At 41.1% G+C, this 18267-nt stretch overlaps 1 protein-coding gene across 7 annotated transcripts in view; it reads right to left on the bottom strand.

The window, feature by feature from the left end:
• SV2C (synaptic vesicle glycoprotein 2C) overlaps window positions 1-18267 on the bottom strand; it is a 239131-nt gene that overhangs the window by 175933 nt on the left and 44931 nt on the right. For all 7 annotated transcript variants that reach the window (XM_021084456.1, XM_021084455.1, XM_021084457.1 and 4 more), the window contains one exon: window positions 5881-6556. In XM_021084456.1, the coding sequence (XP_020940115.1) occupies window positions 5881-6457 (577 nt within the window). In that variant the 5' untranslated portion in view covers window positions 6458-6556. The remainder of the gene's footprint in view (window positions 1-5880; window positions 6557-18267) is intronic.

The raw sequence follows: 18267 nt of genomic DNA, 5'->3' as shown, positions 1-18267 counted from the left end.
AGTATATTTTGGTTTAGAATAAGTTGTTTTCTATTTTGTACTAGTCAACATTTGGCCATGATCATGTTTTAGTTCCTAAAAATGACTAAGCTGTCTGACGCCAGCCAGAACGCATCTGGGGCAATAAGGATGAGGCTCCTTGCTTCACCAGGTGGGTCTTAGAAGGAAACAGGTCCCTCTGAAGGAAGAGCATGAGGAAAGAGTGGCCAGTGAGGTGCTTGCTGGTCTCTGATGGGAGAGAGGTGGAGGGTGGTGCTGGGCCTGGTCATGCATTCCACCTGCCTGAGCCTTTCTTTTTTTGTTTAATATCAAAGCAAAGTTGACTTACAATGTCGTGTTAAACAGCCTTTTTTTTTTTTTTTGCTTTTTAGGGCTGCAGCTGCAGCATATGGAGGTTCCCAGGCTAGGAGTCGAATCGGAGCTACAGCTGCTGGCCTACACTACAGCCACAGCAATGTGGGATCCGAGCTGCATCTGCTATCTACACTACAGCTCACAGCAATGGCAGGTCCTTAACCCACTGAGTGAGGCCAGCGATCAAACCCATAACCACATGGTTCCTAGTCAGATTTATTTACGCTGTACCACAACGGGGAACTCCTAAACAACATTCTTTTCTCATGTAGGTTGTAACAGAATATCGAGTAGAGTTCCCTGTGCTATATATATATATATAACAGGTCCTTGTTACTTATCTATTTTATATATAATAGTGTATATATGTTAATCCCAAACTTCGATTTATCCCTCCCCTCAGGGGTTTTCCTAGGACCCAACCTGCACCCTCCACCCCCACCAACAACTCTTAAACAGGAACTACGATGTGATCAGAGAGGGCTAACGCGAACCGAAGGCACAGCACTGCATGGGGAGGATGCTTTCTGTCTGTGCTACCCAGTCATGGGGGCAGGGAATCTGAAGGACATACTGTCATTTCTCTTAATACACAGACGCCTCCCTTTAAAAGACTTCCTAGCCTTGGAGTCCCCGTCGTGGCACAGTGGAAATGAATCTGACTAGGAACCATGAGGTTGCAGGTTCAATCCCTGGCCTCACTCGATGGATTAAGGATCTGGCATTGCTGTGGCTGTGGTGTAGGCCGGCAGCTGTAGCTCCAATTGGCCCCCTCACCTGGGAACCTCCATATGCTGTGGTTGTGGCCCTAAAAAGCACACACACACACACACACACACAAAAAAAAACTTCCTAGCCTTGCACACAGTGTTTGTTTGAAGAACCATCAGCAGCTGCCTGACCCAACCTTTATTATAAGACCCTGCAGCACCTAAGAGTCACACACACTTTCCTTCTTCCAAAAACTTATAGACCTTCTCTCTTTCCTGGATGCTGCTTCTCAGTCTCCTTAGTGACATCTTCCTTACCACCAGTCCCATAAAAAATATTTAGCAGGAAGCTGCCCTCTTCCTGTTTAAGGTCGTTGGCAGTTTCATCTTAAATGAGCCGACTCTAAAAATGCTTGCTCAGCATTTCAGCCCAAAGAGCCAGTAGCTCACTGACTGCTCCTCTTCGGACACTCCCAAAGATCTCAAAGTAGTGAGTCTAAAACTAAACCTTTCTTCTTTTGCCTTTGTGTTGAAATCTGTGCTCTGCATTACCTAACTTGATGAGTTGGCTTCCTTTCAGTAACTGCCCTCTGCCTCCCTCTTCCAAACTCCCAATGATCAAATCCAGCTCTTTAATCCATCCCTTCCTCCCACTTGCCTTTGTCAGGTCCACACCCCTTACGTGGTCTCCTAGCCTGAAGTCTCTTTATCTAAACTTCTCTTCTGGTTATTGATCTTTTCTCTGGTAGTGTACAGACATCTGTCATTTCTCCATGCTAGACTACAATTCCTAGGATAGATAGACCTTGTTTTGTTTTTGTTTTTTGTCCTACTATCCCCTGTGTGATATTGCACTTTGCACACAATAAATGCTCAATATATAGACTTTTGTAATAGAAAATGTATTATCTTAAAGTGATGGTACTTATTTCCCCAAAGAACAGCTTGTTAGATAATTGGTTAAATATTTACTCTAACCTTTTCCTGTCCAATTAACAATGTTATATATGCACACAGACCATACACAGAGACACACGCACACAAGATGTGTCCTTATCTACAATCTTCCAGCAAACACAAAGAAAGGCGCTATCTCCCGAATAACTAAAACACAAATTGGTTAATATTTTTCATTCTTAGTCTTCCTTGAGGGAAATGACACAAGGCTTAGTGGCAAATGAGAAATTATTTTGCACATCTCTCTCTTCCAAAGGCCACCAAACATGGGTCATGCTTCTTTCTGTCTTGCATTTTGATCCCATCGCTGTGACTTAGTGTGGTAATTATATTACAAAGCTATTATTTGATGAAATGAAAATGGCAAAACAATTTACATGCTTGTCGGAAAAAAGACTCAGTTAGGATGCAATTATAAGTGAGATTACAATGGCAAAATAATTGAAATGCGCGACTGGAAGCCACAGTTATGAAACCATTAAAACGCTGCTGGGCGGGGGGGTGACGACGGGATTGCAACATGAGTGAAGCCACACACTCCTGGGGACACATTTTAATTCACTAACGCAGGCGACATTTATGGAGAAATGAAAATGCCTGTGCTCCGATTGTTCCACAGCATTATCTACACTTGTGAAAGCCACCTGGGGGTGTGTAACATCATCAGGGTTTATGGGACCGATTGATAAGAGCAGAGCGTGTGACACTGCACTTCCACTCAGCACCGAGAAGAGAAAGGCACGAGGGCAGGCTCAGCCTAGATGTTTCTGAAATGCCTCCAAAACAAAAGCCAGGATCATAACACAAAAAGATGGTTATTCTAAGTTTAAGCCTGTAAATATTAAATATTTGTGTAGATGTGTTTCTAAGGATCTATCTTCTTCAAACATTCTGCTGATAGATTCCATTAGCAAAATCTTGATAAATATTTTGATGCCCAGGCTTAGAGTGAGGAGACTTACTCACCAAAGGAAAAAACAAAATACAATGCTCCACAGGAAACAGGCAGGCAGCAATGATCAACTTGACAAATAATTAAGGACCCTACTCTGAACCACATCCTGCATGTTGATGGTGGAACACACAAATGGGGCTACTAGCAATCAGGAGTATGGGATTAACAGATATAGACTACTATATATAAAAGAGATAACCAACAAGGGCCTGCTGTAGAGCACAGGGAACTATACTCAATATCTTGTAGTCACCTACAATGGAAAAGAATCTGAAAAAGAACATATATATATAAAATATATATGCATATATAAAACTGAATCACTTTGCTGTATACCTGAAACTAACACAATATTGTCAATCAATAATACTTCAGTAACAATTTTAAAAAGAAAAATTTAAAGATGAATATTTAAAAATAAAAAAAGAAATGCACAAGGAGATCCTGCTGAATAGCATTGAGAACTTTGTCTAGATACTCATGTTGCAACAGAAGAAAGGGTGGGGGGAAAAATGTAATTGTAATGTATACATGTAAGGATAACCTGACCCCCTTGCTGTACAGTGGGAAAATAAAAAAAAAATTATAAAAAAAAAAAGAAATGCTAGGAGTGAGTCATATAAAAGAAACAAGGGTTAAAGGAATAAGACGTAAAACCTCTTCTCATGAATGATTCGCTCTCTTGTGTTGTCACATGGCAGGTTAGCAGATGGTATTTCATTTTTTTTTTTTTTTACACAGAAAAATTTTTCAACATCAGTGATTATAACATTACTTAATAGCGTTACTTACCAAACCACACAAAAATATGTATGTCTTTGTTTTTCAAACTTTATTTTTAAAAAGGCCCTTGAGGAGTTTCCATCAATGATGCAGCAGAAACGAATCTGACAAGGAACCATGAGGTTGCAGGTTCGATCCCTGGTCTCGCTCAGTGGATTAATTCACAGACACAGCTCAGATCCTGCATTGCTGTGGCCAACTGGACCCCTTGCCTGGGAACCTCCATATGCCACAGGTGTGGCCCTAAACAGCAAAAAATAATAAATAAATAAATAGGCCCTTGAAAGTAGAGGTATCAATGATTCTTGCTCTCTTGCATAGACTCGGAAACACAAAAATATTTAATATGCACATAAACATATTATGTTCCTCTCTGATGGGGGCTGAGCAAAAGGGGTTTGAAAGGCCTCATGACCAAATGTACCAAGTGTCTGCAGGAACTTTACACTTGGGGGATAGTCGGCTATTCGCGTGTTTCTTGACCTTCTTATTTTCCCTTCCACAGGGAAACAAGTGGGAGTATTAACCATGGCTTTGGAAAAATATGAACCTCACATGCATGGTAACTTTGAAACAGAAATCAAACCTGCTCTGTGTAGAATCTAAAATACAGCACAAATGGTCCTATTTATAAAACAGAAACAGATCATGGACATGGAGAGCAGACTTGTGGTTGCCAAGCGGGAGCAGGGAGAAGGTGGGATGGATGGGGAGTTTGGGGTGAGTAGATGCAAACTATTACCTTTGGAATGGATAAGCAATGAGATCCTGCTGTATAGCACTGGGAACTATGTCTAGTCACTTATGATGGAGCATGATGAGAAAAAAGAATGTATACATGTATGTGTGACTGGGTCACCTTGCTGTACAGCAGAAAATTGACAGAACACTGTAAACCAGCTATAATGGAAAAAAATAAAAATCATTATTTAAAGAAATATGGCACAAATGATCCTACCTACAGAACAGAAACAGATAATGGACACGGAGAGCAGACTTGTGGTTGCCAAGGGGGAGGGAGGAGAAAGTGGGATGGATGGGGAGTTTGCGGTGAGTAGAAACAAATTATTACATTTAGAATGGATAAGTAACCAGGTGGTACTGCACAGCACAGGGAACTGGGTCCAGCTTCGTGTGTGTGTGTGTGTGTGGGTGTGGGGGTGTGGTGGGGGTGGGGTGGGGGGGGCTGGGTGACTGTGCTGCACAGAAAAAACTGAAAGAACATTGTGAATCAACAACACTTTAATAAAAAAATTCAAATCTGCTCTCTAGATAGTTTATAGAGCAGTTATATTATCCTAACATATATAATTTAAATATTAATATGATTTGAAATAGATTTTCAAGTCTTAGGAGGAAAGGAACTTTTTCCAGTATGGATATAAAGGCATATAGCCTTTTAAAAAGTCATCTAGAGAAAATTCTACAAATAAGGGTAATTGAAAAAAAACCAACAAGCAAACATACACAGAGATTATAGGAAAAAAAATGGTAGGTATTTAAACCATAGTATTATATATAAAACTTGGAATTTGAAAGCACATTTGTCAGTTTTGGAGAATTAGTCTCTGTATTTAGAGAAGCGTCAAGCAAGTTTCATATAAAGATTTTATTAACTTCCAAGGGCATATCCTTGGAATTTAACAAAGGATAAACTAATGCAACATTTATAATAAGTTAAAAATGTACTGCTCTACTGTGAAAAGCATAAAGATAAAAGGGGGGGGGAGTTCCCTGGCAGTCTAGTGGTTAGGATTTGGCACTTTTACCACTGTACCCTGGATTCAGTCCCTGGGCTGGGAACTGAGATCTCACATCGAGCCACTGCATGCCGTGGCCAAAAAAAAAGTAAAGGAAAAAAAACAGAAAAAGAAATGAGGTTGACGGATAGATAGATGACTAGGTGTTAAAGAAAATAACAGTAAATATTAACTAGAGAATCCGGGTGGTGGATATATATGGACATCCCTGTACCATTATTCTTCAGATTCCTTTGCATGTTTAAAATGTTTAAGTGTTGGAAGAAATGCAGGGCTCCCTAAGAAAAGTAGTTATTCTCTTTGTTAACCCCACTCAGCAAGTAAAGCAGTTTCAGAACGTGTCTCTCTGACACACACTCACCTAGCCATCCGGACCCTGAATCTGGGATGCACAGGTCTGTCTCAGCGCTGGGCAACACAAAGCCCACGACAAACACCTCCACGCCATCCGCCATCAGGGCCATGCCCAGGACAAAGAAAAGAGCCCACTGAAAGCGGCCGTGACCACACTCTTGGATTATCAGCTCGTACTGCTGGGCGAGTTCTTCCTCGTCAGCTTTCCTCTCTGACTCCAGCTCCTGGCGGTCCTTGTACTCGCCGCCCTTGGGTGGCCCCACTGACACGATGCTGTCTTTCCCCTGGTTCGTGTTGGGGATGCCCTGATACTCCCCTTCATAGATTTCATCATCTTCATCATGGCCCTCAGTAGCTTCACTGGAGCCTTCATCATCATTGGCCTCCCCGTTGTAGGTTTCTCCCGGGGGGTAGTCGTCATCCTCTTCCTCGTCTTGGAACCGACTGTAGGACCTCTGCGTGTATTCATCCTGGGCGCGGTCCACCGCTTGATTCACCTTCTTAACTGTCTGTTTCTTCACCTCTCTGGCAATGTCCTTGGCACCCTTCATCAGGGAAGTCCTATCCTTATAAGAGTCTTCCATCCTAGCTCAACCGACGGCCAACGAGAAGATGGGAGTTTTTCAGACTCTGGTCAGTGGTTCAGTCCTGACAGCATCTTCCACTTTGGGTTCAAAATGGAACTGCAAAAGAAGAAAAACCACAGAAGATAGTTATTACTTTTTTCTAAGTCTTTTCCACTGTCTATTTCTTGTTCTCTTTTCACTGGCCCCACAGATTAAGACACAGAATCAGCTTTTCCTTGCTTTGGAGAACACTGCTGGTTCTCTGCTTAAGTGAGATCCGCACGTGCAGGCTTTAGGGTTTTTTGCTGTTATTATTACTGTTTTGTTTTTAAGGAACTCTGTTTCTTGGGTGACCTTACATAGAATGCACAAGCATTCTCCTGAATATACAATGGAATATCTTGCACTTTTACATGTACCTCCAACATATTTCTGAAGTGCTAGAAAGACAGACCATGGTTGAGGAAAAAATAATACTGCTCACAGATACATAACACTCTGCAAAAGCAAACTGAGAATAATAAAAGAATCTTGTCTGACTTCATTTCCTCACAAAAATAGCAAGCAAGCTATCAAATCATATATAGGCATACCTCATTTTACTGGGCTTTGCTTTACTGGGCTTTGCAGATACTGCATTTCTGGCAAGTTGAAGATGTGTGGCAACCCTGGGTCAAGCAAGTCTATCAGCACCATTTTTGCAGCATTTGCTCATTTTGTTTCTATGACACACTTTGGAAATCCCTGTACTATTTCCAACTTTTTCATTATTATTATATTTCTTATGTGATCTATGATCTTTGATGTTAATACTATGATTTGCTAAAGGCTCAGATGATAGCGGGGAATTTTTTTTAAGCAATAAAGTACTCTTTAATTAAAGTATTTTACATTATTTTTTAAATAAAATGCTATTGTACACTTAACCAATTATAGTATAGTATAAACATAACTTTTATATGCACCGGGAAACCAAAAAAATGTGTGTGATTTTATTGCAATATTCACTTTACTGCAGTGGTCTGGAACAGAACCTGCAATACCTCCGAGTTATACCAGTAAATATTTATAAAATGCATTTGCCCTCTATCTTCAGTGTTATCGTCTTCCAATAAATGATAACAGAAATTCATATGACACTCAAAGCTGACAATGAATACTTTGCCTTAGTATGGCAGTTACAGCTCTAAGAAACTGGCAGCGTTCATCAAATGATTTTGATACTTTTGATAATCACTGAGTTAGAACATGTAGCTTGTCAAGTGGGGATGTGCCCTTTCAGAAACCACTCCCAAGTCAGCAGGGACAGGTAAGCCACAAGTGTGTCACTTCACACTCACTCTGTAAGAAACCCAAGCTTAGCTCCTAGCTTCATCTCTAGACACCGCTCTCCCAATGGCCCACCCACATACTCCCTCCCACCATGTACATGTATAGTTAGATGCTCTCTTGGTTACTGGAGTCAACAGCCTCGCATAACCCATCACTTGGTTTCTTTTCTCACGGACAGTCCCTTATGCCTTGGCTCATTACCTCCAGACTGATGTCTTTCACTTGTCCACTGAGCTGTCCCCACTGGTGGCCCAAGTGAGGCAATGTCAGTACCACCTTGTACAAAGATGATATGAAGGTGAAAATGTCATCCTCCCCCAGCATTAATTCCCCAAGCCCTGCGATGGGCAGCATTCCAAACACTGGTTTATGTAATGGTCATTTCTACTTTGTTCTTTTGCATCCAGAGTAAAATACTTGGTAAGTGGCTATTACAAACATGCATTACAACAGCAAAAAACAAACAACCCAAAGGAAAAGTGGGCAGAAGACCTAAATAGGCATTTCTCCAAAGAAGATATAAAGATGGCCAAAAAACACACGAAAAATGCTCAACACTGCTAATTATTAGAGAAATGCAAATCAAAACTACAATGAGGTACCACTTCACACAGGTCAGAATGGCCATCATTAACAAGTCTACAAATAAATGCTGGAGAGGATGTGGAGAAGAATGTACATTTATACAGCCACAATGGAAAACAGTATGGAGATACCTCAGAAAACTAAATATAGAACTACCAAAAAAAAAAAAAAAAGAGAAACTACTGAATGACACATCAGTCCCACTGATATGTCACATGTCTGAACAAAACTTTCATTGAAAAAGATACATGCAGAAACACTTTTTACAATAGCCAAGACATGGAAAAAACCTAAATGCCCATCGACAGATGAATGGATTTGATACATACACACAATGGAATACTACTCGCCTATAAGAAACAAAAAAATAATGCCACTTGCAGCAACATAGATGGGACTGAGACTCTCATACTAAGTGAAATAAGTCAGAAGGAGAAAGACAAATATCATATGAAATCACATATCTGGAATCTAATATATGACACAAATGAACATATCTACAGAAAAGAAACAAACTCATAGACATGGAGAACAGATTTGTGGTTGCCGAGGGGAAGGGAGTGGGATGGACTAGGAGTTTGGGGTTAGTAGATGCAAACTATAGCATTTGGAGTGGATAAGCAATGAGATCCTGCTGTATAGCACAGGGAACTATGCCTAATTGCTTGTGATAGAACATGATGGAGGATAATGTGAGAAAAAGAATGTACATGTATGTGTAACTGGGTCACTTCATTGTACAGCAGAAATTGACAGAACATTGCAAATCAACTATAATAACAATTTTTGAAAAAATGCATTAACCAGTTCACCCAGACATGACAAGTCAGCCCAGCAATAAAGTCAAAAAGATGTTTGTTTATAAATGGACTGGGCATCATGACCACTGAATACCTACACATGACCAGGAGGCAAAACAGAAGTATGGCTCTGCTTTGGCCTGTGTTTCAAAAGATGACAAAATGAAAATAAACCCAAACTAAATTGAGATTTGGGGACTAATACATACACACTACTATATAAAACATGGATGAACCCATAGCACAGGGAACACTACTCAATATTGTATAATAACCTATAAGAGAAAAGAATCTGAAAAAAACACAGATATATATACATGTATAACTGATCACTTTGCTGTACACCTGAAACTAACCCAATAAGTATAGTAAATTAACTATACTTCAATTAAAAAAAAAACATATGATCACAAGGCTTTTTGCCAAATGTCTTAATGAAGGATATTCCTATTTGTTCTTCCTTTTCTTTCTTTTGGGAGAGCTGAGAGACAGGGAAGGGAGAGACGGCAGGATCCATCAGGAGAGTAATACGGGAAGCAGTGAAAACAGTCTGAGGCGGGCTCAGAAACTTAAAAAGGCAGGAAAAGAGAGAAGAGAAGAGAGACTGATGATAAATGATGCTGGCAATGGAGCCATATGATATCACTTATAACTGGAATCTAGTGTACAGCACAAATGAACCTTTCCACAGAAAAGAAGATCATGGACTTGGAGAATAGATTTGTTGTTTCCCTGGGGGGAGGGGGAGGGAGTGGGAGGGATCAGGAGCTTGGGGTTAATGGATGCAAACTATTGCTCTTGGAATGGATTTACAATGAGATCCTGCTGTGTAGCACTGAGAACTATGTCTAGATACTTACATCGCAACACGACAATGGGAGGTAAAATTGTGTATACATGCATGTGTAACTTGGTCCCCATGCTGTACAGTAGAAAAAATAAATAAATAAATAAATAAAAATGAAAAGCAGGAGTTCCCGTCATGGCTCAGTGGAAAAGAATCTGACTAGCATCCATGAGGATGCAGGTTCCATACCTAGCCTCGCTCAGTGAGTTAAGGATCCAGCACCGCCATGGCTGTGGTGAAGGCCGGCAGCTACAGCTCCGATTTGACCCCTAGCCTGAGAACCTCCATATGCCATAGATGCGGCACTAAAAAGACACACACACACACATACACACACACAAAAGGCAAAAGTAAAACATTTCACACAATAAAGCCAAATGCTTTATTTATTCATGGTAACATCCATGAATTGACAATCACATCAGACACGGCACACGAGCTGCTTCCTGAGCATAAGAGCATCTTAAACACCATTAAAGGAAAAGACTGGGGAGTATGAAAGCAAAGCCTGGGCCCCTGTTACATGTCACTCGTGAATAACATGCCTAGCAGTAATGGAAAGCTTCTGCAGTTGCTTTCTCTACAAAAGTGACTGCATTTGGCTTTCCCGCTTTTGTTCCCAGCCAAGAATATTCTCATCACATGCTTTAAGAGGCTCTCGCCCCCAAAAAGGTCTTTGTATGGGAGCCACCTCTATGACAGAAAAGGTCAGGCACAGTGTCCTGAAGTCACAGTTATGAGTAGCAAGTGGATAACTGTAATTTCCTATGGAATCGAATCACGAGTCATGAAAAAAATTTTTACAATTAAAAATTGGTTCTGGTTTTGAAAAAAAAAATGCTTCTTATAAAAGTCATTTTGACTCTGAGGCCAAACAAAGCCCATGTATATGTGACTTTTCCTTTGGACTCCAGGTTCCTCAGGCCCAAATCAAGGCTCTAGTTGATTTTTGGATCCTCAATGGAATTGATGGGATCTTGTAGTTTGTAGTCTCACTAAAGCAAAGAAGATTTTTCAGTGCTTTTGCATGATGAAGGAAGGGCAGGAATGAATACTTATCCAAAAATTCTGTTCAAATCCAGATGTTTGCAGATGTTGCCAGTGGGGGAAATTCAGCGAAGGGGAGGTTTAAGGATCTTTGTGTGATTTCTTACAACTGCATGTGAATTTGCAATGACCTCCAAAGAAAATAAAATAAGAAACCAGGAAATAAGTTTGTACCATCTACACTATGCAATCTTAGAAAATGTGCAAGATGTTTGGCTAGTGGGCAGATTATTCAGGGGGCAGAGGTGTATTCAATGGCTATTCCTCTTTCTGGTAAATGGAAAATGGAAAAGCTGGGCTCATTCCAAACATCACTAGGAAGATGGTAGGCTGGGATCTGTGCTGGGCTGGGGTGGGGGTAGGGGGTTGGGGGCAGGTCTGCATTAAAGCAGCAGCTCCCAGATGTGGCCTGCACACCAGGGATATCCATCAGCAGCTGCTTATCACATTTGGCAATATGTGCAAACAATAGACCTTTGTTTTGAGGTGAATCAGCCAGTTATACCATGTATATGTGCCAGCACTGTTTTAATGAAAAACGGTTGATTTTGTGCTTACTTTATGCCAAGCTATGTGCTAAGGACTTTATACACATTCCTGTATTCTTTTATTTAATCCTTACTCAATCCTATAAAATAGATACTATAGGGTCCATTTTAAGGCTTATCGAGATTACTTAAGTAGCCCAAAGTCATAAAGCTTGTCAGAGGCGATGCTGGAGGTCAAGCTCAGCGGTCTGACCCCACAGACTTGCCCCTTCTCCCCTCTGCCTCACAGAGTGTGCTCCCTGAGGTCTTAATAAATGCAGTGGCCTTCTTCCTTCCATTTCTGGTAACCTGCCTTTCCTATACCAAAATGGTTTTAGAGCCTCTTTGCTAAATTGTCAGAAAGATTCTGAAACATGAATTACTCCTGCCCTTTGTTGGCGGATCACCATTACCCTCCTACCCCACCCCCACCCCAGCCCATGGGGTGAGCATGGAACAGAGGCACTTCTGAATCAAAAGGCAAAGCAGTTCCAGTAACCCAAAGGCGGTTCTCTGAAGAGATACAAGTGCTAGTTGATGGAAGCAAAGACCCACAGTATCTGGTCAGAGCAGTAGCAGCATCTCCTACAATTAGCATTTAATACATACTTGTTTAGATGCCCTGCTAATCATGTTAAGTGGCGGGACCTACACCTGATTAAAAACTATATTTATAGGAGCAGCTGTTACAACTGAATAACATTTACAGTAAAGTTTATTTTATACAGTTAATGATATGCACAATCACTATGTGTGACACCATTTTGCACAAATAACAAGCCATACACATCAGTGAGTTATTTTGGCAAAACAGAGGTTTTTGTTTTTCCCCTTTGGTGGGTCATGCCAAACAGCATGTATCCACTAATACTATATCCTATTGCAAAATCACCCTACACATTTCCCCATCATGCACAACCCCCACCTCTGTACACAGATGTTCTCCAGGTTCCCCATACTGTGCTCAAAGCTCCAGTCCCTCTTTCTGCTTTATCCTTCATCACCAACATCATCCAAAGATTAGGAAAGCTCCTCCTCCTTGAAACTTTCTAGAATTTTCTGGATGCTGGAAACATCTCTCTCTCTCTTTTTTAATTTTATAGCTACACCTTCAGTATATGGAAGTTTCTGGGCCAGGGATCAAATCTGAGCTGCAGCTGCAATCTATACCACAGCTGTGGCAATGTGGGATCCTTTTAACCCACTGGGCCAGGCCAGAGATCAAACCTGTGCTGCCACAGAAACAATGCTAGCTCCCTCACCTACTACTCCACAGCAAGAACTCCGAAGCCCCTCATTTTAGTAACTGTATTTAGGCATCTTTAAAGCCACTATGCAGACTAATGACAGAGACAATAACAGCTCACCTATTATCATGTCGACCATGTGCTAAGTATTTCAAAGGTATTATCTCATAAGAGTAAGGTTCACAACAGTCATACACTGTAGGAACTCTTAACTCCCCCCCAGCACCCCCCTCCCCACATCTTATAGGTGGGAAACTAAAACCTGCCCAAGAACTCAAACCCAGACAATCCTACTCCAGAGTCCCATCATTCACCTGATCCATCTACCACCTCTTAGTGGAAATGGGAGCCTGTGATGGGAAGAGAGATCTGAGGCCACAGAGCTGCAGGAGAAGAGAGCCCTCACCTCCCACGCCTGGACCTAGGGAGCCTCTCAAGTCCGTGGGGATCTCTAGTGTTGGGCCTGGGGAGCGGGGCACGCTATGTAACGGTCCTCCTCTCCTCTAAAATTCAGGTCTAATAGGGAGAGTCAACACAGCAGGCAAATAGCAGTCACCTGCAACTGAAGGAGAACCGGGCCCACACTTCCCCCTGAGGCCACACTGTCTTCCCAGTGAGTCCAGGCATGAGGGAACATGCGGCACTCCTTCTGGGGGCAGAGCATTCAGGGAGCTGTCCAAATCCACTGATCTGCAGACGGAACAGCTCCTACAGGGCTGAGGCCAGCAGGCCAAGGTCTTTCCCCCACTTCACTGCCAGAGAAATCACCCCCCTTTCCTGGAGAGGAGGGGGGGTACGTGTGCAGGTGGAGGAGAGAGGAGCTGTAAACATCTGTCCCACATCTGCCTCTCCTGGGGAGCAGAGGAAATTCCTGTACCCAAGTGGAAACCAGAGAAGTGGGGAATAATGTTTCACTTTAGCTGGATGCTGTGTCATTTTGGTCAAGATTCTAACCGAGCCCACCAGCCACCGCAAGGAGAGCTGTATCACTTTCCATCTCTTACTGATGTAACCCAAGACCAAGCATATGTGATAACATTATAGCAATGTCACAAAACAGGGTTTCATTAAAATAAAAAGACAAGAATATCTAAGATCTGCATTAGGTCCGGAAATACTGAGGAACACTATAATTCATACTCCAAATTAATATACTTTATGATTAATGTCAGAAAGGCAACATTTAATATGAACAACCACCCATATTCCAAGTATGGCTGATTATAAACAAGTAGATACTTTTTTTTTTTTTTTTTTTTGGCTGCACCCACAGGGCATACAAAAGTTCCTGGGCTAGGGATCAGGCCTACAATGCTGCAGAGGCTATGGGGATCAGGCCTACAATGCTGCAGAGGCTATGCTGGATCCTTAAACTGAAGCACCACATCAGGAACTCCTCATATACTTCTTTATCAACCCTGTTTCATATATATCTGAAAGTGGTGTTTTTTTTTTTTTTTAAAGCTTAAAGTCAATTTTATTGAGGCATAATTTATACTCAATAAGATGCTCTATTTATTCATGAGTATTAAAAGAATTTAGTCCAATATATTTGGTGCTGTACACCATCTAGATTATGAGTATGTTTATTCTGGCAAGAAAATGTTTGGTGAAAGGCTTATTCAGCACAGGTTTGAAACCTCTGGCCTTTATATTAACTGTCCACAAAAAAGATCAGCACACGGAGCTCTGGACTTCGGTGGTCTGGAACCAGGCTCTGGAGACAGCACAAAGATCAGATATGGGAGTTCCCACTGTGCCTTAGCAGTAACGAACCCAACTAGTATCCATGAGGATGTGGGCTCAATCCCTGGCCTCGCTCAGTGGGTTAAGGGATCCGGCGTTGCCATGGGCTGTGGTGTAGGTCACAGACACAGCTTGGATCTGGCGTTGCTGTGGCTGTGGTGTAACTGGAAGCTGCAGCTCCTATTCAAACCCTAGCCAGGGAACTTCCATATGCCTTGGGTGCAGCCCTAAAAACACCAAAAAAAAAAAAAAAAGAAAAGAAAAAGGAAGGAAGGAAGGAAGAAAAAGAAAAAGAAAGAAAGAAAGAAAGAAAGAAAGAAAGAAAGAAAGAAAGAAAGAAAGAAAGAAAGAAAGAAAGAAAGAAAGAAAGGCAGGAAAAGGAAAGATCAGAAGGTGAACATGGCCTTGTAGGAGCTCCCAAGCTGTGGCTGGGATTCACCTCTAGCCCAGGTAAAAACATCCACATTGTATAGTGTAACCTTGTGAAATAGTAACGATGTTTGAAGGTGATCAGTATTAAAATGCAGAACCCCATATCCCCAGTGAGATAGCATTCTGAAGAGAAGATTTTGGGAAGAGGAGAACACGTTTTGAAATGAAGGAACAGATAGTGACCCATCATCCCAGCCTAAAACTCTGACAGTAGACTGTGGCCACCGAAGGTTGCCTCTTGCCTTCTGAACCTCTGAATTATGTGTAAATACGTGTAAATTCCCACTCTTCAAGGGGCAGTTCAAAGGCTATCTCTTTCATGAAGTAATTTCCCTTCATTGTCACTTAACCTAGCCCATCTTCCCAGTTAAGCACAGTTGGTTTCCTCCAGATAGTTAGTGTTCCCTGATAGTTATTCATGAGTGCCACGGTCTGCCTTATTGGAGTGTCAGTTCCCTGAAAATAGGAACTTAGTAAAATAAAACACCATAAAGTTATTAAATGAGGTTGTGAGCACCATAAAGGGGGAAACTCTCTGACTGCCCCCTTTCTTCATGAGGGTGTCGTCTGCTTCAGCCTTTCCCCAAAGTGCACTCTGCACCATGTGGTCCTCCTAGGTGCTCTGAGAGGAAAAAGTTCTACTTCCAAATAAACTGGGAAGCTTCGGTCTCATACTTCATATCTCCTTCCCTAGGGGAGCCACAATGCAAAGCTTCTTGTAAAGAACCTTGTTTACATATGTTACCCAACCATTTCCCAAAGTTTCCTAATAACAGAATGTCCTGCCCTCAACAGGACACCGATAAGCGGTCTTCATTATACACCATATGAAATACTGTGTTATGGTAAATACCGAGATCCTTTACAACTTTAATGTCTCTCTTATGAAATACTACAAGACTCAGCAATTAGAATTAATTGAGGGGAACGGGATGAAAAGCAGAAAGCCCACATTAAAATAACATTTCTAAAATGAAATACAGTAATTCTTTCAGGTCTATCAAAATCTAAAATTAAATTTTCAAGAAGTACCCTTAGAATTTTTAAACAGACTCGCTATAAAAATAAAGAGTATTTTTGCATATTTTTAAAGTAATAAGTCATCTGAAGAGCCTGGAAATTTTAAGTATGTCAGCATTCTTTTTATGAAATTTTGGTGCAATAAACCTGCTCTATGAGGAACAGCTCTCCTAAACCAAGATAAAATGCCCTCAACAGTTGTCTAAATCTCTACAAATTCCACATGAATGAAATCTAAAGCCCTTATCCAAACCACAAACCTGCTTATATATATCAGCTGTTCTGAAGGTCCTAGACCTCTTATTAGAAAGAATATTCTCATGCGAGTCAAGGGGAGCAATATTCTCTTGAGGAAGTATTTGGGTTCAATTCAGTACAGCAATATTCTTTCTGATTACAAAACTAAAATATGCTTAGGAAATAATCAGATAATTCAGAAAATCACAAAGAATAAAGCCATACATATTTCTACCACTCAGAGATTCCCACTTTCAATCTTTAGGCTATGCAGAAGCTTGAGTTTATGATAAATGTAAATCTTACTTTACATTTGGATTTGAAGTCCTTCTCAGATTACGCTATTACCTCTAAATTTTCAGGTATGAATTTTCCTTTGCTAGGTTAGTAGACTATCTCAAATAGGATAGGACTTTATTACATATTTAGTAATTCTTGGCTGTGATTCTATTTTCTATAGCAGTGGTTCTCAAAGTATGCTTTGCAGAGCCCCAGGAAACCCCCCAAGACCATTCAAGCAAACTGAGGTCAAAATGATTTTCATAACAACAGAAAGATGTTTAACTTTTTCACTCTCCTTTTTTCATGAGTGCAATGTGGCATTTTTCAGAGGCAACATGATGTGGGGTGACATCACTGCTCTGATGGTTAATGGAATGTGTACTTGCAGTTTCTTCTGTTTTAAAAAGTTTCTCAGTTTTAGTTTCTTAATATGGTAAATATCAATAGAGACAACCTATAGAAATTAAAGCTCTTTTGTCCTTAATAATTTTTAAGTGTGATAAAAGGGTCCTGAGGCCAGACCAAAAGTTAAGAACTATGGTTCTATAGGAATCTTCCCCTGCATGGACTTGGAGTTGTGGAGGCTTCCTTTTAGAGTTTTTTTCCTATAGGGTTTTGAGCTTGCCTCTGCTAGAGTCCCATAGGGTTCCCTAAGGTCTGAACTAGCTTTTCTATCAGGAGCTCAGTGTTGAATGCCTCTATTTGCGGAGATGTGGAAAGGGTTTCCATCTCAAGTGGGTGACACTCTTCCAGCCCTAGGTGGGCAGTTGTGCACTGCCGTTTCTTAGTGGGGAAGGGTGTGTTGCTGGATCCTGGCTTGCCTGCTGACCACATCCTGGTCAGAACTTAGAAGACACTGTGCCAGCTCCCCCCACTGCTATGTCTCCCCTTTTAATTCCTGGCACCTGAGCACTTCTTTTTCTTCCTTTTGAGGTCAGCTATTTATTATCTAAATAATACTTGTTTATTAGATCATCCATCTATATAGAGTAAGATTTAGTATGAGCTCAATCCACTATCTTGACCTAGAGGTTGGCACTTTTATAACCTGCGTCAATTATATGGGTTTTTTTGAGGGGGGAGGTTACTGGGGAGGGTTTGTTTGTTTTTCAGCTGTACCCATGGCATGCAGAGGTCCCTGGGCCTGGGAAAGAACCTGAGCCACAGCAGTGACAATGCTACAGCAGCGACAAGGCTGAATCTTTAACCACTAGGCCTCAAGAGAATTCCCTAATTATAGATTTTATATTGAAAAATTTCTCATGCTTTTGAATTATCTACTATTTTAATTTATGGTACACTGTAATTCACTTAACCTGTCTCCTATCACTGAGTGTTTTGGTTGTCTACAGTATCTTAATGTTATTAATAACGTGGTGATGCACACCCTTGTGGTGGATCTTACTGAGAATTTCTGAGGTCAAAGAGGTGACCAAAGAGGAGGGGGATGGAGTGGGATGGACTGAGAATCTGGGGTTAAGAGATGCAAACCATTGCCTTTGGAATGGATAAGCAATGAGATCCCGCTGTATAGCACTGGGAACTATGTCTAGTCACTTATGATGGAGCATGATAATGTGAGAAAAAAGAATATATACATGTATGTGTAACTGGGTCACCTTGCTTGCTGTACAGTAGAAAACTGACAGAACACTGTAAACCAGCTATAATGGAAAAAAATAAAAATCATTACAAAATTGAAAAAAAAGAGGTGACCTAGTTTTGA

The sequence above is a fragment of the Sus scrofa genome, chromosome 2, assembly GCF_000003025.6.
Source record: "Sus scrofa isolate TJ Tabasco breed Duroc chromosome 2, Sscrofa11.1, whole genome shotgun sequence".
NCBI classification, from domain to species: Eukaryota; Metazoa; Chordata; class Mammalia; order Artiodactyla; family Suidae; genus Sus; species Sus scrofa.
The sequence above is the reverse complement of the archived record's forward strand: the minus strand, read 5'-3'. Positions and strand labels throughout refer to the sequence as shown.